At 43.1% G+C, this 25,698-nt stretch overlaps 1 protein-coding gene and 1 long non-coding RNA gene across 2 annotated transcripts in view; one reads left to right on the forward strand and one right to left on the reverse strand.

The window, feature by feature from the left end:
• Positions 1-59: 59 nt before the first annotated feature.
• LOC143180154 (uncharacterized) lies at positions 60-25,077 on the forward strand. The gene is made up of 2 exons (XR_013002084.1): positions 60-139; positions 24,664-25,077. It is a non-coding gene; the product is annotated as an uncharacterized LOC143180154 (long non-coding RNA).
• Positions 14,659-25,698, reverse strand: part of Sty (sprouty signaling antagonist) — a gene marked incomplete at its 5' end in the record, with an annotated part of 32,231 nt that continues 21,191 nt past the window's right edge. Inside the window, one exon of the mRNA XM_076384101.1 lies at positions 14,659-16,631. Within this exon, the coding sequence (XP_076240216.1) occupies positions 14,806-16,631 (1,826 nt within the window). The remainder of the gene's footprint in view (positions 16,632-25,698) is intronic.

Genomic DNA, 25,698 nt, shown 5'->3' on the forward strand with positions numbered 1-25,698 from the left:
AAGAAATACATTATATTACGTATTAGAAAGGAAAAGGTCATCTTCTGAATGTTTCAGCGTGTGAGTGAAACGAAGAAAGAAGATGGCGCTGCATTCGATTCCCTTCCCGCGAGGAATTTGAAATTTTTCAGCGATCATCGTAAGTTTCATAATCATAACATTTTACTTTCATTTTTCACGTAGCATTAACTTTTTGTCTCGATAACTTTTATGTGAGTAAAATTATGAATGATCAAACTTAAGTTATGCCTCTGGTCTTCAAAATAAGACGAAAATCAAAGATAACCTAAATTGTGTTCGAGTCTTCATTTTTTAATAATTTAAGTCCTATATTCACTAAAAATTCTACCATATGGGCAGTAATTTTAACTTTAAAACATAATTTTTAATTACTTCATGTATTCCTTATGAGCGTTTAAAGAAAGTAGTAACTATCATAGTCATTAACTTAAGGGGTTAGGGTTAGACTACTGTGACATTCTCAAAAACAGTGGAGCCTTTGGAAATTAATTGTGGAAAAACTAAAAATGCATGTCACATATCACGAGGTTTGCATTAATAATGGTGTCATTCGGTTTGCTAAGTTACAGATGCATTTTACCCCTTTTTAATCGCTAATAATTAACACATTCAGACTTAGTTCTACAATTTTGTAATTTTTTACAGTGATTCCTAGAACCAGGGCGAATTAAAATTTTTATTTCTCTATACTATTATATTTTTGGGGTTCTGCAATGAAAGAAAAGGGTGTGGAAAAGGGGGATCGTATGTATTACCCTTTAAATTTCCTCCCACCGATGACCGAATTACTAATAGAATATTGCCTCGAAAATTGACCGAGACTAGGGACCCTATCTGGTCAATTTTTAAGGGTAGTAGATCTAAGAAATCGCAAGTACTTATATTTTTCCTCCATTGAGTCCAAATAAGATAGAGATATTTTACGCAAGATAGGGAGATCCCACAATAGTTTGTCAAAACAAACCTCTTTCTATATAAGATAATGGACCTTGAATACATTTTTTATATCTTGGATTGTATCTCCAAATATAAATCCTACATTTCAGATCTCAATTGAAGCCTTAACTCGAGTCTCTCCAAAATACGACACAAGTCGCTTCGTCTTACACAGCCACAGGTCTATCTCACGCAAATAACACTACAGACTCGCTCCACGAAGTCAGTCCCAAAAACTGACGTCAACAGCGACGGTCGATTTCGAAAACATAATCCCGAACTAATTTCCAAAGCATCACCGTATCCTTGAACATATACACATTGTTCACGAGCGGTTCGTTTCTATCGCTGGTGTCGCTACCTCGCACGCTACCACGATGCGTAGGTGTTTCCGGCCGGTTGAAGCACGGGCATCTGCTCGGTCTCTCGCGCGCAAGAACGTGTGTGTATGTGAGAGAGAGAGAGAGAGAGAGAGAGAGAGAGAGAGAGAGAGAGAGAGAGAGAACATGACAAGAGGAAGGGAGAAGGAGGAGAAACCGAGGGAAAAGGAGAGAAGGAGAGGAGTAAGATACACGGAGAGCCCGTAGCGAGAGAGAAGCGAGAGAATAAGGGAGGCAGGCGAGGCAAAGCGAGAAAAATAGAGCCCGACAGCGGGCGAGCGAGTGGGAAAAGCAGGATGCGAGAGGGAAGAATGGCGAACGAAGGGAGCGAGAGAGAGTGGGCGCGCGAGTGGCGAGGGTGACGGAGAGGGGGAAGGCTCGGCCGGAAGCAGTTACTCGTGCGATGTAACGAAAATATCAGGCGTCCGTTTCGCAATCGGCCTACCCGCGTTCGTCGAGTTTAATATAGAACACTCGCACGCCCTTTCGCGAAAACATCACGCTAACGTCGCCCGAGCGCGCGCTGCCATCGCGTTTATCGTATTAGAGCGAAAATTACTCCTCGTACTGCTTCGATCGCCCTTAAGCCTCGTCGGTAGGGTACCTGCTTCTGTCGTATGGTAATTTTCGGGTAACTTCGGGTAACCGTGGCTTGCACCGTTGCAGACGAATTTCCTCGCGTTGGCGGGACGGGAGTAGACTGTCGATCTTCATGCATTCAGGGGAAATTTCAGTAGGTAAAATTGTAAGGGGTCTTTAGAGGGTATTTGGCGATGTGTCTGTGCCTTCGAATTAAAATCGTTTATTAGAAACTGTATTTTTATGGGGAATTTTAGGATTCTTTTTTAGTTGTTTGTTTGTTAAGATGCAAGATGAAAAAAAGTATTACGGTTTTGGTGGAGGTTCTTGATTTGATGAATGATTTGAAGCAGAGGGCACAGGATATGGACAAGTAACCTAGTGTGCAAAAGTGTACTAAATGGGAGAGGTTAGGTGTATTTTGTGGCAGTGTTTCTCAACCTTTTTTAAGTTACTTGCAAAGTGAAAAAGTCTTGAATTAGATTTCATTCCTTTCTAATTATATTTACCAAAATAGGAATTTGCATAGATATTCATTACTCGATATTCGAGGATTTATGTGATTCATTCAAAAATTAGATAGAAAAGAGAAGTTAAATAGCTTTGAAAGGTACTGAACTATGAAAAGCTGAATTCATTAATTATTTTGTGCATCAATGTTACATTAGACACAAAATAAGTGATAAATTCAACTTTTTAAATCTTCGACTCAGACCACTTTCATAATTACCAACACGTATTTTATTCCACCGAGCTCAGAGGACTCACCCTTGAGCCCCAGTAGACTAATCGATCACATCCCATCGAAAGCAGCCGCCCCCAAGCTTCTTCGCGTCCCTTCGAACCTCTCGGTTGACGTTCCGTGACCTCGCTCATTCAAATCCCTTTCTCTCTCTTTCACGCCGATAAATAACCGCGCAACGTGTAACCGTGCAACGTGGCTTAATCTGCCCTGCACGATCGTAAATCATATTTACCGCGGGCATGCCCGCTGCCATTCTCCCGGTGGATCTCCCTCGCCCTGTGACCTTGCCTCCTCCGCGATCTTGACGCGACGATTAATTCACGCGACGGATCCCTGCGTACACATAAAATCCTCGTCCCGCCGTTTAATTCGTCCTCTCGATGAGACTCGCGGACCGTGAACGCATCCGGATGCCGCGGATGCCACGGTCGCTCGAGTGCCTCCAAAGTCCACTGTTTCCTCGCTATAGGCTCACTGTTCTTTGGAAGAGCCTCCGTAGCCAGGGACACGTTTCTGGAGCCGACCGTGGCAGAGGAAATGGTAGCCATTCCTATGAGTAGACTGCAGATATTTATGCAAATTTTCGTAAATACCTACACCTCTACGATCTTATTCAGGTTTCTATTATATTATTATATGAGAGGTATTCAAAAAGTTCCTTAGATTTTGTCAGAGAAGCGTTTATTAATCTACGAGTATTAATCTGTTCACCTTTGACTCAATTTGTTTGCGTTCGTATTTGATTTTATATTTGAAGGCGTTTTTGAAGATTTTTGAAGACTTGTAGACGTAATTTGAACGCCTTTAAGACGTCTTATGAATGTCTTTTGTGACGTCCTAAAGGCATACTAATTTGTAATTTATTTTCAGACGTTTCAAAGACGTCTTTTGTATCTTTTTATACTATCTCTAAGATGTTTTTAAGACATCTCTGCTATATAGGATTATTCTTCCAATCCAGATATGGAATTAATTCTGTAGTTGTAAGGCGAAATGACCTATGTCACATTTTCGAAAAGCCTTAATTAACACTTAGAATATAGAATTTATATTTCCAGAAAGAGAAAAAGACATTAAAAGAATATTTTCATCTAAAAATAAAAGGTTCAAGAAGACACAAGTCCATGAGACAGTGCTGAAGCTGAAAACTTTAAACGCCAATATCTCTAAACCAAAAACATGAGTCAGGTCGTGTTGCCTTATAACCATAGAATTCACTCTTCACTCCCAAATTCCGCAGAGGATCGACGCTCGCGGATTTCCTCGACGGTTTATCGGCGTCTCGCGAGGAGGATTTGCGTCCGTCCTCGTCTCACCTACCGGCGCGAAACGATTCAATAGGGCAGGTTCGCGGAACGAGACACTGGAAATATCGTGCGATTCCCGGAACACCAGGGGCATTCCGTGAACATCGTATCAATCTCGCGATACTTCTCTCGGGTCCACGCGTTATTGGATCGGTATTTTTGCGTCGCCGGGACGATGCACTTTGACGAGTGTTGGCACAATAGCTGGAATCTAGTAGATTAGGGAACATGGGAATGTTGCTTTCGATGCTTCCATCGGGCATTCGAAGATTGATAGAATTTCGTAGAATTTTTTGAGAAATATAGAAACCCTCTGAAGGTGCCAAAAGGAAATACACTACTGTGCATAAGTATCCAGACAGCACACGACGTCTTGAAGACGTCTATTTTACGTCTATTTTATACTTGAATGTGTTACGACATAATTTGGACGTCAAAAATATCCAACAACGTAAAATTTAAAGATTTGTGAAATTTACATTAGACGTCTTAAAGGAATACAGAGAAGGCACACTCTACATAATTTTATAATTTTGGGAATTTAAATATCAGCTATACAAGAAAGTTTTATCGCTCTTGAAACTACAGTAAAATGGCTTGTATTTTCTAAATAAAATAATTTTGTTTCACAATTCACAGTAAGTCACCCTCTTCTACTAAAAACATAATCTACTAACCTCATTTTTATAAAACTCAGAGTTTTTATTACAATACAAGCGATCTTTTAACTTCAAAAACTAGAAAACTATCTTCGTCACCTAATAAATTAGTAATTTACATCGCAGAGCGAAAGTTCATTAAAAGTGATAGGTTAAATGGACACTATTAAGTGTCCATTTAATTTACATTAGACGTCTATTAAGTGTCCATTTAATTTACCAAGGTGTACATACTTATATATTCTGATTCTTTTAGTTTAAAACAGTTCACTAGATTATTACCAAAGACTTTCTCTCCTCGTCGAAGAAAAATCACACGAGTAAAATCGAATCGAAGGTGATCGCAATTTCGTTCTTCGGACGTTAAGCGTTCCCACTGATGGGAGACTTCCGGTGCTTCCTGTGCTCGGGACGCAAGGGAAACCGTGGCGAGCTAAGATCGGATTTAGGCCAGATTCGCTCGACGTTCCAGCCTCACAATTGGCCCTTTGTGGCCCCTCTGTTTATAGTCGTTGCCCGTGTAGCGTGACAAGCTGCCTCTCCTTCGCGACACCGTGTCACGCACGACTTTATCTCCACGCTTTTACGACTGTTCTTCCATTAACGATCGTATCATTATCGGGATATATCGGAACGTTAAAGCATGCCACCGAGGATCGTTGAAGGAAAATGTTTCACGACTATACATTTTGTTCACTTTAAAGTGAATAATAAAATCGTGGAGTGTATGCACGCTTTTTTTATATGGAGTACCATCGAATGGAAAATTTGACAAGTGTTGCTGTCCCATAAAATAATGGTAATTCTAAGATCAGATGGGAAAATCTAATGTGTCATGATTTTTTAATTTTTTAATTAAGTTACCACCTTGCTTTTTTCTCAAATTACGTGGGATCTAGACGTGGGAAACTACAAGATGATCAGTTTAACTGGAAACTCTGTAATGGGTACTTACAACGCTAACAGCATTTAGAATAAATGCTGCCAACACTGAGAGGGTTTCCAGATAAACTGATCACCTTGTATATGATATATAAATGTCATATTTTGCAAGCTTATAAATCTTACTTAAGTACACACGGAAGAATGGATATCTGGATTTTGGAAAAAAGTCATATATGAGGCATTGAGAGCAACAACAGATTAAGCCCACTATGTACTCGAAAAAAATCGGGAAAATAGGTGATCTAAATTATGGAGTGTCTTTGTAACAAATGAATGCTACTAATTTAATTTTGAAAAGAATATGGCTTAATCCATTTCTGCACTCAATGTCTCATATCAGGTTTTACCATCTGACTACAGAATTAAAAATGCAAGGGGAATATTTCTATCTTCTCCTTCTACTTCTAATAAATAGGAAGAATATCAAGAAACTTATAGCGAGTATTTGCTTGCTGTCCCCTCCCCTCCCCCATTGTTTTTCTCCTGTTTCCTCTGTTCGAATCCTTCGACAGTGACGACAAGACGAGCTATCAAGCGTATCATCCGCGAGTTAATTTGCAGCAGGGAATTATCATCGTTTGCACGTATGTATGTACATTGTACGTTAGGGGAGAAAACTAGTTTGAGGCGGGAAGAAAGGGTTAAAGGACGCGTCCGGTAGCGTTGACTTCTCTGAACGCGGCTCAACGAGTCGTCCGTGGCAAGGCAAAGCAAGGCAAAAGCGAGCCAGGCCAATCTTCCCTCGTTGATGCGTTCGCTCGAGCGAGGAGGGAGGGATAAGTAACCGGAGGCAGCGATGGCCTCGAGACGCTTCGGATCCTCTCGAACTAACGAAACAGCTACGAGATTACATCGAACTTCACCTTTAGACATTTTTGTGAATTTAGTATCTTCAAAGGCCGCTGAAAAAGGGACACGATATAAATCTTATGGACTGCAAAATTATGAGATGTGTTAGGATTCTGAAAATTATTGTTGAAATCTGCGGAAGATTCTTTTGGCAGAGGGTTGATAAGAATCTGTTGAAAATATCGTCAGGAATTATTGTTAACTCTTCGTGGACGATCCAGGTCCTTAGTGGCTCAAGTGATACTATGTGTTTTTCAGAATTTGCTCTGAATTTTTATTTTTATTGGAAACAAATTTTACACATTTAATATAGTAGAGACTTTGAAAACTATTTTTGAATTATTACAGACTCTTTTAAAGACCATAACAGTGAAAAAATCAGGCTTGGAAAGTACCTAGTTTTAGGGAATTTAAACTAAAACTACTAGTTTAGGAAAGTAAAACTAAAATTACTAGTTTTAGGGAACTAAAACAAAAACTAGGATGGAAAAATGATCTAAAAGTAGGTTAAAGAAGTACCATTCAAAGTCCCTACTATATTAATAATAGGGGCCGAGGAAAAGCTTGTTAGGTTAAATTTGTAAAATTTGTTTTCAATAAAAATAAAAAGGAATACTTATCCGAATATTAGCAGTTTCTCAAGCTCAAATTCAAATAGAAATTTCTAAACAAGCACCATTAAAATCGTGCCAGATAAAACATAAATCAGTGCAAGAGCCTCGCATATTTATTCTTCATATCTCGATAGTTAATTACTGACCGATATTTCAAGAAATGCGCCAACACCTGGCTTTCTCCTTGTGGAGAAATAATTCAAATAACGCTCAGCTCTCCTTCAATGCTCGGCGTGCATCCGAGTCCTGATACATCCTGGTAAATACTTTAAGAGACACATCGCGCGATGAGATCATCACCTTGAAGCAACGTGCCGCGTCTTGCTATTACGTCGATGATTTTGCGATCATAAAAAGCAAGAAAGTATGAAAAATATGAGGGAACTTCCGTAGTGTTACCGTAAAACAGGGGAAGAGGGAATGTGAATGGTAGATACTGCCCACATAACACAGGACGTCTATTTTATGTCCATTCTAGGCCTGAACGTCTTATGACATAATTTGGATGTATTAAAAACATCCAACAGTAGGACTTAGAAACTTGTGAAACTTGTGAAAATGTCTGAACGTGTCATAGACGTAATTTGGACATTGTTAAGACGTCTCATGAATGTCTTTTAAGATGTCGTATGAATGTCTTTTAAGACGACCTACAGACATACTAATTTGTAACTTCAGAAGTCTCAAAGACGTTTCTTGAATATTTTTAAGACTTTATTGGATGTCTTTAAGGCGTTCTTAAGACGTCTATATAGGTGTAGATAGGATCACCTGATTTCATATGAATTTTCGATCTTAGCCAAAGTGGTCATAACTACTAACTGAATCGACGTATCTCCTATACAGCTTGAGTCACGCAACTATATCACTTGAATTTCCTTTAACCTACTCGTTACATGAAAAAATCTTTCACACAAAAATTTATTAGTGTCGAGGGTATGCTCCCTTTTGATATATTTCTCTTGACACCAAACAATTTTCGTTTGAAACACTCTGTCCTGTGAGAAATAGTTTACAAGAAAATCTAGGTGATAGAGTTGCGAGGTCCACCCTGTATAGAAAAAAAAATACTACTATGTCAACGCGTGTCTCAGGTGCAACTTCACCAGCTCTGCACGGTGCAAATACAATAGGGAATTTCTATGGAGTCGAGGATCCGTGGCGACGTTCGAAGCGAGTCGAGGCTGATTCGAGCCCCTTCGTACGGCTGAATCGTCTCGAAAACTCGCAACGGAGGGAATTGAATGGCCATCGCTAACCGGATGAAGCCGCAGGAAGAGGGAAGAAGGGGATCGTGTACAGGTCTCGGCATCGAAGGTGGAGCCGAAGGGGTGGGGAAGAGGCCACTTCCGGTCACGTGACGACACTGGACCAGCCAGCCTACCACTTTGCTCTCTTCTTATTTTCGGCTCGTCATCCCTCCCCTCCCTCTTTCTCTCCCTCTGCCCTCATCTACCGCGTCCCCTTCTCCCGGCGTCATCATCGTCGTCTTCTTCTTTTTCCTCTTGATTAACTCGAACCGTCACGAATCGGTCACGAACAAGTGAAACAGATGGTGAAACCTATTTCCCTTCATTGGAGCCCTCCTTCTTTCTTTCACTCTTCCGTGGTACCGTATTTCCTCGCTGTAGGCTCGTTTGTATATTTCCTGTTGTTTGAGATTGCTTAGTGGAGTTTTATTTGAGAACAATGTTACTTGCAACTTTGGGGAGATTAAAAGAGGGTGAATGGCAAGAAAATCATCGAATGTAAGTAACGCATAACTATTTTCCAGAGCAATTATTCGAGGAAGAATAATTAACTTTCATTAAGTAAAATTACTTTTTATGTCTGTATCATGTATTTAGTGATTAATCTTCGCCTAAACTCATAAGCAGTTTTTTTGCTTCTCCTGGAAAACAATCTTTTTTAAGTTGTGTCACTTTTGAAGTACATGTGCTATAATATTGTTCTTATGAATCTATATCGAGGAAGCACCGAATATGATATGATGAGTAGTATAAGCTTCACAGTTTCTTTTAAACTCTTCGAGGTTCCCAAATTATCCAAATGATATTAATTTTGACTTTTGTTGAACAATATAGACAATAAAATTAAACTGCTACTGTGATAATCGATCAGAAGAATTTATTGAAACTGAAGTAATCCGAATAAAAATTCGTCTTAATGATGCTAATATAACGGGTGGTCAAGAAAAAATGAATTTATATATTACATGTATTTACACTCATAGGGTGATCTTGAATGTATTGCAATAATCCCAATCGACCAAACAATATCTTGAATTCTAATTCATATGCATCGCCCATTTTACAAATCCCATATTAGAACCAATTATAGACTCAATTAAAAATCGTATTACTTGCTAAAAAATAGTAATACACTGAAACACAAGATATTTTTCAGTCGATCGCTAACGAAAAGGTACATAAAAAAAGATAAATCATACTGCCAGAAATATTTGCTTACTAACTTTATTAACAATTTGCCGGTATAAACCTGAATCTACTAACAATTAGATAACAACATGTGCGTCAACGCATTCCTATGGACGTAAACGAATTCGCATCAACCGAAAATGAAATGGAATTTCTGACTTCTGTTTCGTTCCTTTTTTTCTCCCCCTTCATCCGCCACTTCTTCACCTCTCTCTCTCTCTCTCTCTCTCTCTCTCTCTCTCTCTCTCTCTCTCTCTCTCTCTCTCTCTCTCTCTCTCTCTCTCTCTCTCTCGAGTTCTCGTCGTCGCTGATACATATACACGTATATAATAATATTATCATTACCATTAGCGTTATCAAACGTAGGGACGTGTTCAGTTTGAGGCGAATTTGTATCGATCGTCCATGAGGGGTTTGGGGCGGGTTTCTGAGGGGTTGGAGGAGAGGTTAATACACCGAATCTGGGTACGTTTTCTCGCTTTCTTTATACACCGCTTGCTCTTTCTCTGTCCCCCTTTCTTTCGAGTTTTCTTTTCTCTTTTTTTCCTATTTTCAGCGATTGTACGTCCGTGAACACGTGATATTTGTATATGATATTTAGTATCGTATTTATATATCGATATTGGGCACTCCACGTGACTAGGATTTCGTGACATTTTGGACCTTGGAGATCCTCCAATTTAGTGACTACTATACATGTATTATCACGTATTAATTAGCGTTTTAACTTCTGATCGCGGAAAAAATTCTATTTTCATTAAGTGGAGTATAAGAAAATGAACTGGTCAAAAGTTCCTTCGATTCCAAATTTGAACTTGTATATCATTGTCCTAAGTGTGAATTACGAATTAAAGTATAATCGAGTATCAAAATTGGCATTCTACATCGTCACGAGAGTGTTCCAACACCGACGAGCGACAGAAAAGAAAAGAAAAAGAAAAAGAGCTGACAAATGAGTAAACATGTGTGTGTCCTTAGCCTCTTCACATTTTCAGACAATTCTATAAATCGATATTAGGATCGAATCGACGCAAAAGACGCAATCTTGGCCGTTCCTCGAAAGCTACTGTCATCCAATAATGTTAAACAGAAAATGCATAAATATATATATATATATACGTATGTATGTATGAATGTATGCATGTATATATAATATTTATATATATGTATATATATATTTACAAGACATATACAGAGCGTAATAGAGTTAATATTAATAAAAACTTGCGTTCGCTTGGCGAGACACGCACGCATGGGCGCGCGCGCACACACACACCACACACGCATACCCTGCACACCACTCGCACATATGACACATCCATAGGCATGCACAAAACACGTAAACGGGGATTAAGCCGAGCATAATCCCCCATTAAGCATTTTGGCGATCGTTTCTTCGTGGACCTCGACGAACATCCACTTCCGGTTCTCCATCGTCAATGTCCTATCCTTCTACAAGCTTAATTTCCTTTCCGTAAATGAAGTAAATATACTCTACACTTTTACTTGCACTTTTTCTTTCATTAGTTGCAGTTTTAGAAAATTAATTGAAATCTTCATTTGAATTCTTAAAGAAAAATTGTTCACGGAGATTGGAAGGAAGTTAGAATAACTAACTTTCGCGGATGTTGTCGGGATCCACGTCAGTTAGACGTTACTCCCCCTCCTTTGCCAAGAATATTCCTCTCGGTTCGTGAAAAGGCCATTCGATCGACGAGCACACCTCGAGGCGAGTTGATAGTCGTCTCGCGGCGCCTTCCGCGTGTTCCTCAACCGGAAACGCCTGAACGTGGACACAACGGGCGAGGATCGATCGTCGAAACGCTTCGCGACTATCCGACGCGTTCTCGTTGCCACGCAGCTCGCGGCCGAGCGGTACACGTGGCAACGAGCACACGCCAACGCTCCGTTTCTTCGCGCTTCTCGCTGCCCTCTTCGCGAAGGACGAAGTCGAGCGAGCCACCGGAAGAAAACCCCTCCCGTCACGTTTCCGAGCGGATACCTCTTTAAACACAAAGCCACGGACCTTCTGACTCGCTGTACAGTACTCCCTCGCTATAAGCTCGTTGCTACGTTAGTCGTTGAATTTCAACGAATTTTGCTTGCTTGGATTTCTGGGGAGAATAAAGTGAGGTATCTTGAAGATGAGTTAATGTGATGCTAAGACAGTGTATTCTCTGTAAGATCGTGGACACTGAGTCTATATCGAGAGGATATGCCAGTTTGAGGGTAGATCTCGCAATAGTCTCGCTCACTATAAGCTTGTCAATTATTCTTGAGACTATTTCGAGGCAATGCAGTACGAACAAACGAATAAACAGAACAGTGCCTCTCGTTATAACCTCATGAGTGTACTGTGAGTCTATACCAAGAGAGCACTACCCTGATATGTATGTGTGTATATATATGTGTATAAGAATACCTCAAAATAATTTTCTTTGCCATGAATTCATTCCTCAGCCACGAGCCTATATCGAGAGAAACCTGTACGCTTTCCCCATCGCTAATGCACGGTATTCGCTGAAATCTCGAGAGCAACTCGATCGTTTCCCTGTCACGACCAAAGGTTCCCCGCGACTTGCACGAGTATTTCGCTATCCAAGGGCGGAGGATAGCTGGAATCGAAGCTGGGAGAACGAGCGAGCGGCGGAAAGTAAACGTGCACACCTTCTCGCGTGGGAAGCGTTGTTGCCGTGTAATTAAACGCCGCGCCTGCCTGCGGCGGCCTCGAGGCCTTTGGCTAATTATTCCAAAAATTCCGCCCCGAGAAGGCAATCGTCGAAGCGACGAGGAAAATGATCAGCAGTTCCTTCCACTTCCGTTGACTTCTACGCAATATTAACTCCCTCCCTCCCCCCTTGTCCCCTCTCTTACCATCGAATATTAAGGACGCCCACACGACTAGATAATACTGGAAAACTGAAAAGAATCGACTACTGTTAAGCGTACGCGCGAGTAGGACGACAGAGGGATAGAGGGTCAACTTGGCACGTGGGATCACTACTCGCTATAGTCTCGTGACTCACCAGGAGTGATCTCATGGAAGAGTACTATACGAGGGGTCTAAGAAATTGAATATAAATAAGCCTCTTCTTTTAGAATTTTCACATTCCCTCGCTTTTGAAAATATATATTACTAGAATTTAGAATGTTTCATAATTTAATGATTTCATCATAATTTAATGATAATTTAATGTCATTAAAATTGTAATTTTGTTAAGTGTCTTTTTATAGATGTCTTATGTCCTATTAGAGACGAAACTACAAGAAAATGGAAGTAATCTTGAGCTGGGTTCTCTGAGAGTACTACCGAGCTTATAGCGAGAGTCTTGTATGTAGACCGAATATGAATGATTTTTCAATGGAAGAATTACGAACAATCGTCTTAAAACAAGTCGAAGAGTTGACACACCACATCAGAGCTTAAATTCTGTTTCCCCTTCCTCTCTCCTTCCTCTCCCCCTCCTTCCTACTATCAAAACATCCCACTATCATACTAAGCGAGCAAATTTCACGCACGTTCCCCAAAATCCTTCCCAACTCCCCCCCGAAATATGTTTCCACCTGTCCCCCGTTTCTCGTTATACGCTCGCCCACGCGTCGCGCGCTCGCGCACGCGGCTCCCCTCCGTTTCTCCCCGTTTTCATTCTTTATTACACACGAACGCCCTGTCGCTCTCACGCAGAGCCGAATACGCGTGCATTATCTCGATATCTCGATGCCTCGGTGCCGCTAATGCTCGATACATGCTCGAGCGTTAACGAGTATGAAAGCGTGTGTATGTATCCAGCGTGATCGTGGAAGAGGAAAACGCTCGGAAATGACGGACAATGCTTCTTTTCAGAGCACCCTCTCCCTTGCTCCCTCTTGTGTCTGCTCCCCCCCTTTCCCCTCCTCCACCCCTTTCACTCCCACTCTTTTACTCTCTCATTCACTCGCGCAGTCATTCTCTGTCTCTCTTGTGCGATCTTTCTTATCGTTCCTCGATTCTTGCGCCTTTTTTGTTTCCATACGAAGCGTTAGGCGACCGGAAAATGGTTACCGAGGTGATCGACTCGAACTCGTTTGGAAAATGGCGTGCTCGAATTTTCATTTTTCTTTTTTTTTCTTCGCTCATCTCGGATCGAACAACCTCGCCCTTCTCCCTCCGCACGGTTAGTCTCTATAGTTTACTCGGCGACGCAGCCACGAATAAATTAATCGTAGAAAAGTTTCCTCTTTATACAAATGTAATATACAATATACATGTCTATAGCCTAGGCGCGTGCGCGGACTGCTCACGTGGGCGCTGCCCAATGGAACGGTCCCCCGGAATTGGCGCGGTTCTTTTTGAATTCGAATTCCCTGCTAGAGTGTAATTACGTTCGAAGTCACATGAGATAGAAAAACAGTGCTTTGTATGTTTTCGGGAAGCTTGATCAGCCATTTTTGAATCGCTACCAATGCTTCTAGAAATTCCTCTATTTTTACACACTAGATTTGGTAACTAAATTCGAGTCCCCCATCTACTATCTCTTTTTATTTCTTCGTTTTTAATAAGAATTCTGTGAAGATGTTTGAGACAATATGAAGATCGCGAACTTAGTTGCCAGATTAGTGTCTCGTATTAATTAGAGTGCTCATGTGAGTTCGAACACCATCACAGGTTGAGTACAAACACGTATCTACGTATTAAAATAGAAAATATTCTTTCTAAAGAAGTAGTAAAAAGTGTCTCGCTCGAGAGGGGATCATTTTGGCGACGCCAACGCGAGCACCCCGTGCACGTCTACGCACACACGCTCACGCAGAGTAGACGAGTGCACGCGTACATATATACGTGGTCAAATTGAATATACTCCGGACGCTCCCCGTATTCAGCTCCTCTCATTCTCTGAACCATTCATCCCCGTCCCGTTCGTTCACCGTGTGCGCGCGTACTATTTATGTTTAACCGTGTACAGACCTATCTATACGTAAGTGGTATGTCTCTGTGCGTGACGCGCACGCTCGCGTACCTTTCATCGTCACCTTTCTCGCCCGTTCCCCTCCTCCCTCTCCTCTTTCCTCCTCCCACACACGTCCTCTTCCTCGCACACAGCCACACACCCTCTCACGCTCTGCACGGAACGTGCGCGCGCATGGAAGAGAAAATAATAAATAAAACACTCGCGACACGTCAGACGTACAAACACTTGAACGTCCTCGCACTTTACGCGAACAACCGTGCGTTCGATCGACTTAAATGCAACTGCTTGTACTTGATTCTCTCCCCATCTCAGCGTCCCTCCATCAGAACCACCCTTTATCTCTATACAGTCACCCTCGAGGCTCCCACATTTCGATCAGTCTATCAGAGTTCAGGAGTGACGGGGTCGAGCAACCTCTTCTCCGGGTCCCTCGAGTCCCCGATGTCGTTGGCGATGGGGTGGTGCCTGCCCCCAGCGTTGTTCCCAAGGGTGCTGGGGTTGCACCTGCACCCCTGAGCGGCGTGCCGAGCGTAGCAGAGCTCGCAGAGCGCGACGCAGCCCTTGAACGGCCAGTAGCAGAGGAGACAGGGCATGACGAGGGTCAGGGCGGTCAGGCAGGCCCACCTAGAGGCCTTTCTGTTGCCTGTACACGAACAGGGCTCGTCGGCGCAGCTACCCGCCGCCTCCCCGTCGATTCCTCCCGCGCCACCCCCGTCCACGCAATGGTAAAACAGTCCCTTGACGCAGCACAGGCAGGACGCGTAGTCTAGGATCGTGTCCGCAGAGCAGAAGCACTTATTATCGCACAACCACTTGCTGGGCAAGGGGGGTGGCTCGCGGCACGACTCGCACCTGCACCTGCCGCAGAAATTGCACATGATCGACAGGCCCGCGGGGTCGTAGGTCCTCGAAGCTAAACTACTCGCCGGCTCCTTGGTGAACGAGACTGGCTGCTTCGTCACCGCGTTCGTCGAGACGCTGTTCGCCGTGGAGGCAGCAGCGTTCGCCGCTGGGACGTTGGACCCAGCACGAAACGCCTGGTGGGCCCTCGAGGCGTGCAGACGATGGTGCGTGCCTGCGACGTCCAGGCCCTTCTGTCGTTGATGCCTTCGATCGAGCTTCGGGCAATCCCCGCTGCGCTTTTCATCGTCGAGACGTCGGTCCTGGGCCCAGCAGTGCTTGAAAGGGGCCTCTACGTACTCGTTGATGGTCCTCTCGCCGTCTGGTCGAGGTACAGTCAGGCTCACCTCGCCGATGGGACTCCTGGGAGGCGTGTCGTTGGATAGGAACGGTCTGGGACTCGTCTCAGCGTCCGTGTTCCTGGGCCTGCTTCTGAAGGTGCTCGATAGGGGACTGAGTGGCGCTGTAACCGGGGTCCTAGGGTTCGAAGGTGGCGTCTGGGTCACCGTGGTCGACAACGTCGACGAGTTGACGAGCTGGGGCGAGGCGACGTGCACCGTAGGCAATCGTGGCGGTGGAAAGGGTCGGTTGTGGTCGTGGACTCGGGTCGGCTGGGCGACCTGGTGGACAGCGTGCTCGTCGTCGACGGCGTCCGCGTCGAGGATATTCTCAGCGATTCCGCTGGTCTGCGAGGAGGGTGGCCGCGAGAGCGGCTGTATCGCATTGTTCTGCGACATCGGCCGACCGGGTCTCAGTTCAAGATGCTCGGCTTGGTAACGCGCCGCTGCGTCCACCACGCGACGCATCCGTCTCTCCTCCTTCTCCTTCGCCTCCAGCTCTTCCTCCCCCTGCCAATTGTTCGGAATATGGACACCAGCAGCGGTCTCTGCTCCTCCTCGTCCACTTTCCCCTCTGCCGCCGCCGACTCCTCCGAGCCGAGTATCTGACGGGACGATCCTTGCTGATCCTGTTTCCGTTGCTCTTGCTGCTGATGGGTCTGATGACGGCGATGTGGAACCGCGAACCGATAGAGACGGTGCCCGCTCGCTAGCCCATTGTTCGAGGGACCTCGGTGTGCCTGGACTCGATGCGTGGAGATGCTGCTGATGCTTCCGCTGATGCTGCTGCTGATGCTGCTGACGATGAGTTCCTTGATTTGGGGTAGTGACTGTCGCCTCGTTGATCCGCACTGCCCAGCCCGCGCGAGGTGGTGGCACTCTCGACAAGGGCGTTCCATTAGCGAGGATGGTGCTCGGTAATGCTCCGCGTCCGCTTCCTCTCGCCCTCGCGACACGCGCTTCATCCCCACCTGGAATTAGAAACAGTCTTTCGTTAGTACAATATCCTTCTATTTCTGTTCTCAAGTTTAGCCATAATTTAGGTAGGTATCTACTTGTACTTCCAATCCAAGTGGCAATACTTAGTAAAACTTGAGTTAAAATTAGGGAAATCAACATCGAGCAATATTAGACAATTGGTCGCTTTTATTAAAATCGTTTGCTTTGCACTGCCAGGGCTACTTTCCATTGTTTTTTTTTATCAAGATTCAAAACCTGGAACTTCAATATCTTGAAAATAGAAATCTGCAACCTAGGCCACTTTTCCTTACAATATCAGATAATTATTTGTAAGATTTACAGATCCTACTTCTTCTCCTACTTAGATCGAATACCTATCCTACTGTAATCTATTACAACTGTCTAATAAATGTCTTTGGGGAAAAATTATTCTACTCCATCTCCTCCTAATACCACTAATATAATAAAGTGTACTCGGCGAGGTAAGAATGATAATGAGATAACAGTGGGTAAGAGGTCTCCGTTAGAATTGAATAGGAAAAGTCGAAAGCGATATTCGGCACGAATCGCGAAGGATGTCGTGAACGAGGCACGCTACCTACGTGCCAGCTTCGAGGTAGGTTCGCTCTGCGTGTACGTGGGCGCGAAACGTTCGGCGCGAGTGGGCGCTCGCGGCCTGCGTGCACTGGGCCCTCTTGATTCAGTGGTCACCGGCCCACTCGAAGCGCCCACAGTTGTGTGGAAGAGCCGAGCGTTTTGTTCGGGCCCGAGATCGTGTCCTCCACGCATACGTGCCAGTACTGTGCTTGCATAGCACCAGATCCAACATTTTTCTACACTTTTGTTTAGAAAAATTGGGGAAAAGGTTCGAACTCTCAATTTTCGAATTTCCAGATTTCGCGTAGGTTGTATTTCTTGGGAGTTCTAGGGTGAAGGGAAATGAATTTCATTGGGTCTGGATTGCGTAGATTCTTCTGGGGTCTCATGGTATATACTTTGCGACACTTTCGTGCAGAAATGTGGTTGATCATCAATTCGAATGGTATGGTAGGTAGTATGTGGTATTAAATATAGCTATTTGTAGTGATTTGAATATTGAAATGGCGAATATTTGAATATTTGAGTTTGCAGCAGTTGAGAGTTTTCAAGACTTCAGAGTTTTTAGTATTAGAGAATTTTTGATTGTGGGGAGAATTTAACATTTGGGAATATTCAATATTTAGGAGTATTCAACATCTGAGAATTCTAAATTTAGAAATTGGGATATTTAAAAATTTCCAAATTTGTCACTCAAAATACCCATCTAAAATCTATAAAAATGAATTCAGTACACGTACTACCTCCACCAAAAAGTGTTCAATCCAACGCAACAGTACGAAATTACTCAAAATGATTGTACTTTATGAAACGTAAAATGTATTGCATAGTATGAATACAATACATGCAGGAATATTAGAAAGATTTGGTAAGCTAGTATTTTCCATTCTCAAACACTACAATATTTTTGAATAATTTCATATCGTTGCGTTTGGTCGAAAACTTTTCCCAGGGGTAGTAGAGAGCTGGGACCAAATTCGCGGGTCTTTTTAGCGAGGGCGGAGATCTCTGTGGCCAGCAGCAAGATAGGAACGACGCGTATGTATTCATGGTGGATGGTAGAGTAATTGGACAGGCAACGAAGGCACGGAAACCCGATGACATTAAATCTGCCTGGTAATCCGTTCGGCGCGGTTCGACCCACTCTCTCGCGAGGTCTACAGAACTGGAAGAAACGACGTTTATTCGCACAAGACCGATCGCGCGTCCTACACGCATCCGTTGTGTAGGTAACCAGGCCTGTAACGACTTCGTCGGCGCCCTGGACCTTACGAAACCCTATTAAACTTCCTTATACCTTGCTATTCAATTCTCCCTATTTGGAAGGCGAAACTGTCCTCATTTACATCGTTAACATGTTCCTTCTTCCTCCTTTGGCTATTTTAAGAAATATACAACACTCACTATGTCGACTCTTTATAAGCTTTCTTACCACCTTTGCATGTGTATCTTTGATTCTCATTGAAGATGAGAATTCATTTATGTTTAGAGCTTCTTAATTTCGGTTCTACTGTAGTAGCAGATAAGAATTTAATAAAAGTGAAACGAAATATTATATACAGTCTTCACTCGTTAGAGGCTTGTCAAGCTTATATGAGATAGTATATAGATATGCTTCTCTGAGATCAATTACTGAGTGGATTGCTCATATTCATTTCTCGAGAAACTTACTGCCGAAAAATGGCATCAGTATCTATAAAAAACTGATAAAAGTAGAGAGAAACGTCCTTATAACGAGTACCTGCTCCAATTTCAGACACAGTGATTATACAGGTAAGAAATACGAACTAAATACCATGAATAATCAAGGAACAGTGGAACCAAAACTATCTATCTTCAATACCATTTGACTCTGAAAACGTATCTCGTTATAAGCTCCGAGCCTATATCAAGAAGACCCTGCTCTATATCTACCAAGCAAAATTTAACTTCTTCAAAATAGTATCAAGCTCCAGTGAATACAGCACCGAGCTTATATCAAAGAAAATCTACATCCTAATACACCACTAATTGTAAAGGTGGTCCAAGTGAAAAATCCAAAAATGTTGAATTTATCGCTGACTTGCTGTAGAAAATATACATGTGATAAATGAAGGTTTCTCAGATTTTCGACTATTTTCACAATTGCCTGGGCATTTAAGTGCACGAGGGTCTCGTGGCACTCGCACGCGAATCCACGCAGAAGAGGGACGCGTGGCAGATACGGGAGTACGATCAAGCGAGCATCGAATCCACGGAGGCGACTGCACACGGGCGTGTTCGTGAAGAAACAGGCGGCCCATTCAGAGAGAGAGTGCATTCGGAGAGGAATGCGCGAGCTATCGCCCCGACCGACTGCCATAGGTCAGAGCTTTTAGTCGCTCTCTACGGACGAGCGTAGATAAGAGGAGCGTTCTGTGAGTTTGTGCAGCCGGTGTACGTCCACCGAATCTCTCTCGCTCTTTATCTTCTCCAGAGACAACACGCTCCCCTTTTATCATCGCCGTATTGTTGTTCAATGATACAGATCCGCTCGCTAATGGCTTTCTGAAAGCTTCGAGCTCGAGACTTCGGAAGTCTGTGATTGCACCGTAAAATTAATCGTGCTCCTACTATTCTGTTAATTACGTGGACAGTTGGACGTACACTGTCAAATGGAATCAATGGAATTGTTCTTCGAATTGACGCTTCGAGTGCTAAGAGAAGCTCGTTGCAGAGTCTCTCGAACACAGGGTAATTTCTGGTTTCTTTTAAATCCCATTATTTGGCTTTCCGTGGCACCTAGTAATTCACAAAAATGGTTCTGATCCTCTTTTTTATAACAATTATATCTCTGATTTTTGTCTTCTTTTTTATTTTTCCGTTGACAATGTTTCATGTCTTCTGATTTTATTTCTCCTATTTTTTTTAGAACCTGTTTTCTTATAATTATATTAATTATATATTTCTTATAATTTTCTAGATCTCTTCCTCTTTTTTAAGTACTCCTTAGCTACCTGGAGCATACAGTAATTATGACTTTGAATAAAAGTAACTCATTTGTACACCTATTTAATTTGTTATGCAACCTTTCATCCAGTAGCTCTTCTCATTATTCCCCGTCAATATCATTCATCATTGTGTAAATTAATGGTATTTGTAATCGTATATAAATAGTCATCCATATATTGGGTGACGTGGCACACAAAGTGCTGAACAGAATATGGGTTAGGTACTTTATTAAATACGTAATATAAGTAACAGTAGACAATTACATGTAAGATTCATCTATTGCAATATCTTGCAACTATTTATTGCTATAGAACTATAAAACTACTCTGGAAAGTGTACTACGCCTACTCTAAAGATGCAATACACCCATCAAACTTTATGCAAACTCTAAATCCTAAACTTCTGTTAAGCTTAATACAAAGACACATCAAATTTATCTCCCACGAAAAAATTATGAATATTAAATTCATTCTATACACTCATACCATACCACTTAACAGTATCACAAAATTCCCAGAAGCATTACGAATTTCTAAGGATATCTACCATTCAGTAGAATAATGAAAGCAGAAATTTTCATCGAAACGGGTAGAGTCAAAGGCGAAAGGAAGTGGCTCATGCACGCAAGGAATTCGTATTGTCACGGTAGAAATGATATTTGCGCGTAAGTTGGTCGGTGAATGAGCGTGCCTTCCGAGTAACGATAAGGTAAGTCACGAATCAATTTGTGAATCACGCCGCTGGCATATGGAACGGGCACGGTTTCGTAGAAAATTACCAATCACGTAATTGTGACACGATGATCGTTCCTCGCCAATACCCGCGTCGGCGACGATGACAACGACAAAGGCGAGGATGACGGCGATGATGATTCGCTAGTTTCAAGTTCGTTCGGCGTTCCTTTATTGTTTTGTCGCGTGCGAAATGATAACGAGAAACGATTTCACTGTTTGTATACCGCGGCGTGCACGATAAAATATTTCAAGAAAAAAAAGGGAGATAATTGAGGCGAATGAGAGCTGCTTCTTGATGTGAAATTAGTGTAGGTTTTTTTGAGTATAAATTTGTGAAAAAGGAAGCATTCGATGAGCTGGATTAACGCTTGTTTACAGAATACAAATTCGTTGCAGCCTCGCGATTGGTTTGGTGGGAGAAAATTGTCAACGATTTGGAGAAAGGGAAGGACATAAATATTTCAAGCATAGATAATGAACAGTCTGTTGAACATAGGAATATCTTTTTGTTGCATTTGAATGTAAATTTAATCAGTGTAGATACTAGCTATTTTAGAACAAAAGATTATTTACATCTCCGACAGGATGTTCCAAATAAAGTTTGACTGGCTGTCATCTGTACGAAAAACGATAATAATTTTTAAACTACGTTCCGGTACTGATTACGGCTTAATTCGCGACGGAAGTGCTCGCGATAAGACCGGACGTGCATCCGTTCGGTTGAGTTATCTGCAACTGCGGTTTAAACGATACCACATCTCGAAGAACCCAGATTTCACATACTGTAATAACCAACTTTATTCAGTTTCCAATCTCAGTTACTTTAATTTTATTGAAATACTTTTTTAAGAAGTGTGTAACGCGTTTGCTAGAAGCTTTGGATGTGCAGAAGGCTGTATTATATAATCACGTGTAGAAATGAAGGAATTAAAGAATGAAGAGATGAAGAAATTAAAGACATTGAAGGAATGAAGAAATTGTAGAGCTGAAGAAATGAAGAACTGAAGAGATGAAGAAATTAAGAGATGAAGAAATGAAGAAATTGAAGAACTGAAGAGATGAAGAAATTGAAGAACTGAAGAGATGAAGAAATTAAGAGATGAAGAGATTGAAAAGATTGAAGAGATTGAAAAGATTGAAGAGCTTGAAGAGATGAAGAGATTGAAGAATTGGAAGAGATTGAAGAGCTTGAAGAGATGAAGCGATTGAAGAGATGAAGAAATTGAAGAGATGGGAGAGATGAAGAGATGAAGAAATGGAGAAATGAAGAAATGAAAAAATGAAGAGATGAAAATGACGAAATGAAAAAATAAATAAAAACAAAAAGATGAAGAAATTTAAGAGATGAAATATTAGGGAAACAATGAGAGTAAAAAATGAAGACACAGAAAAATAAAAAGACGAAAAATAAATGAATGAAGTGCATTCTCTATCCAACAACCACACACATCCACGACCAACCACATCTACTTAATACCACCAGAACTAGTTTTTCCCAAACCTCCCTTTCAACGAACTCCGAAACCCCTCAAAACCTCCAAAACCACAAACCAACTTTTCCCCCAGACCTATCGCTCGCGAGATAAAATTCGAATTCCCGCGGTACAGTGGTAATCTCCAACGTCACTCGAGTGCCTCCCCTAACCTCTTTCTTGAAACGCTCGCTCCAACCGCCCGTCGATCCCAAATCTTAATCTACGCAGGGCACCGAAACAAACGGATCGAAGACTTACTGAAAATTCATGGGACTAACGAAAATCCAGAAAAGAACGTGGGCTCGCCCACGCCGGGGCCGACGTGATCCCTCTGTGGAGGCGTGTCTGGCCGTTCTCGCAGCGCGCACGCGCACTCAGCGACCGCGACAGAGCTCCAGAACGACGATTCCGTTCCAACGGATCTAGGTACGTCCTCGAATTCCACCGGACGGCAGCTGCTCGTCGCCCTCGTCTCGCCGCCCTCCCGCTCTCATTTCCCGTCTGCCAAATACTTCCTGGGGACTGGACACTGTGCCCCGCTATGCACCCTCTCACACGTCACGCGCGCACCGTCCATGCACGGTACAACTCGAGTTTCCGCTGAGTCCGCGACACACGCGTGCCGCCGGCTACCATGCTTCCGCCGGAAGTCTTTCGATCTCCCCTTGGAGAGGGTACACGCGTGCCAACTGTTCCCACTTCGCGTATCTGGTTGCGTTCCAGGAGCTCTGGGGCAGAGGCTACCTCTGGAAAAGCCACTTTTCCTTGGCGAGATCGCGTGGATAGGTAGCACGCGACCACGACACGCGAGAGTATGAATGGGCAGGCGATCGATGCGATGGAAACGTCAAAGACCGAAGCGAACGCGACGGTGGCTGACGAACGACTGACAACGGGCCAGCCGCGAGCGAGTCGAGGCTGCCGAGAGGGGGCACTGTGGTGGGGACAGCGCGAGTGCCATTGGCCGAGGCGACAGCGCCAGAGGAGTGGGGCGTGCAGCGGGACGCAGGACGTGGGTGAGGAGGGGGGGAAAGGGAACGACCGAGAGGCAGTAGGACGTAGCGGGCGGAGAGGGAGGGAAAGCAGGAAGAGAGAAGGTGGGAAGGAAGCCATGAATGGCGACAGTCGGCCGTGGGGACGCGGGAGGAGAAAAAGTGGAGACAACGGCGAGAAGGAGAGAGCGAAGGTAGCGACGGGAGAGGGACAGAGAGAACGGGGGAGGGACGAGGCGAGGGGACGGTCGAGTTCCGTGCACGGTATGCCATCTGGCGATATCGTGGCCAACGACTCGTTCGCAACACGAAGCTTTTTATGAATGGGCGGAAGCTATCATTGAAGCTTTAGATTGAATGAAAACATTACCTATGTCGTCACACCGTGTATACCGTCCGACAGCGTCGCCGCGGCGACACTGACGCCCGACGGACGTCGGGCCATCGAGTCGACGATGCTTGTGCCACGATTTTCGCCTCTTCTTTTTTCTTTCTTTTTTTTTTTTCTGACGAGCTCGGAAACGTGTTATCGCGCGTTACGCGGAGAGAGATAGCGTTTTTCTTTGCGGAGACGAACTTGAGAGATGAATATGATGGGATGAGTGATTATACGGTTGAGGAGGCTGGATGTTATTCTGCTTCTATTTTTGCGCATTCCTGGCCATCCTCGACGCGCTTAGATGGAGGCGTAGAATTGAACGCCTGAAGGCGAGCTAACGATAAATGGATGAATACAGATGTACCGTTACGGTTGCTAACGCTACCATTCTCGAACCGAGGATCTCTGTGGCTTATTAAATAATCGGGTTGCATCTTTCGGCGAATCTACTTAGGCTGACCACGCTCGTCCATTCCACTGAGCGAAAGCACTTGGACGCTTATGGTGATCGTTAGGTTAAACGGAATCTCGATATGAAGTGTGTCAGTATTGTTCTGCGAATATTTCAAATTGTCGATTGGTACCGTTAATTTTGTATCGCTCACGTACTTATCTATTAAGTGTTTGTTAGTATGATTTTTGTCACGGCTAATTAACTCTATATGATTATAAGAATCTCAGAGATACTTGAGTTTGAGATTGCAATTTTAGAATAGATACTAACTCTTTATCACCTACGTGGTGTCTCAATGAATTTTTACTCCATTTTTGGGTATTTGAAATTTAATTCTCCATTCTCTCTGCGCTAGTAATTCATCGACTCGAGTATTGGAATACTTCACAAATTTTTCTTTTTTGTCCTGAATGAGTTTACTCATTTTATTGTTCCATTATAGTTTCTAGCGCGGAAGGAAAAGCTGTGAAAGTTGGACGGTTCGCGGTGCATATAAGAGACTCTGTAAAAATTTCATATTCCAAAGAGGGTGAGCGCGTTTCAAGAGGAAACAAAGCAGGTTCACATTCCCTTCTGTGGTAACCATGCTATGCAAACAATATCACCTATGTTCTCGATCGGTTTCACAATTGTCAGGCTACTTGGGATTCTCATGCATACACGATTATGGAAGAGCACAGACTTAACTCGCTTTACTGTTGCAAATAGTCACATGAGCTTACAGAGTGCGCAACATACTGTTTTGAGGTTAGTTTGTGGTATAAACGAGTCGTACTGGTTTCATCAGAAGAACAAGAATTGTAGAGATATGGATGAGCTTATAACGAGTATCAATTTTAATTATCGAGAAAGTTAATGTAGACCTTCAAATAAATCATGAAAATAATTGATAAATATTTTTCGTCGGACTCGAATGTATACTGTTCACACAGCAATATTTATTCCTTATAGACTCACTGTTATCTCAACTATTTCTCAGAAATATCGATGCACGTCTTAAAAGCAGACCTCCAGCAAAGAATACACTGACTTGACAAGAACACAGTCCGTACACTCTATAATCTCGCTGCTGGACTCACGAGCTCATAACGCGTAAACCCTATAATTTCCTAATACTAAAAATGCAAGACAAACATTGAAACCTCAAATCCCCTACACATTATCCACTCCCTATAATCTCACGACTCCACCAATAACGAGCTTATACAGCGCAGTAACCTCATCCCTACGAAAACCTCATGTCTCTTCACTGATACACATTCACCTCAAGGACGAAAGTGAAGCAGAGAACAAAAATAATCCCGCGAACGAAAGAAATCAGCTACGAGCCTATAACGAGTGGAACGCTCCGCCAGGATCATGGCTGAATGAATCGACCTACGATGCTATCGAGGAGCCTGGCATGTTCACGGTGCAGCGTCGATTCAGCGTGAACAGCGTGAACGGTAAGCGTGCGGCGTACTACGACGCCGAGGAA

The sequence above is a fragment of the Calliopsis andreniformis genome, chromosome 1 (assembly GCF_051401765.1).
Source record: "Calliopsis andreniformis isolate RMS-2024a chromosome 1, iyCalAndr_principal, whole genome shotgun sequence".
Classification (NCBI taxonomy): Eukaryota; Metazoa; Arthropoda; class Insecta; order Hymenoptera; family Andrenidae; genus Calliopsis; species Calliopsis andreniformis.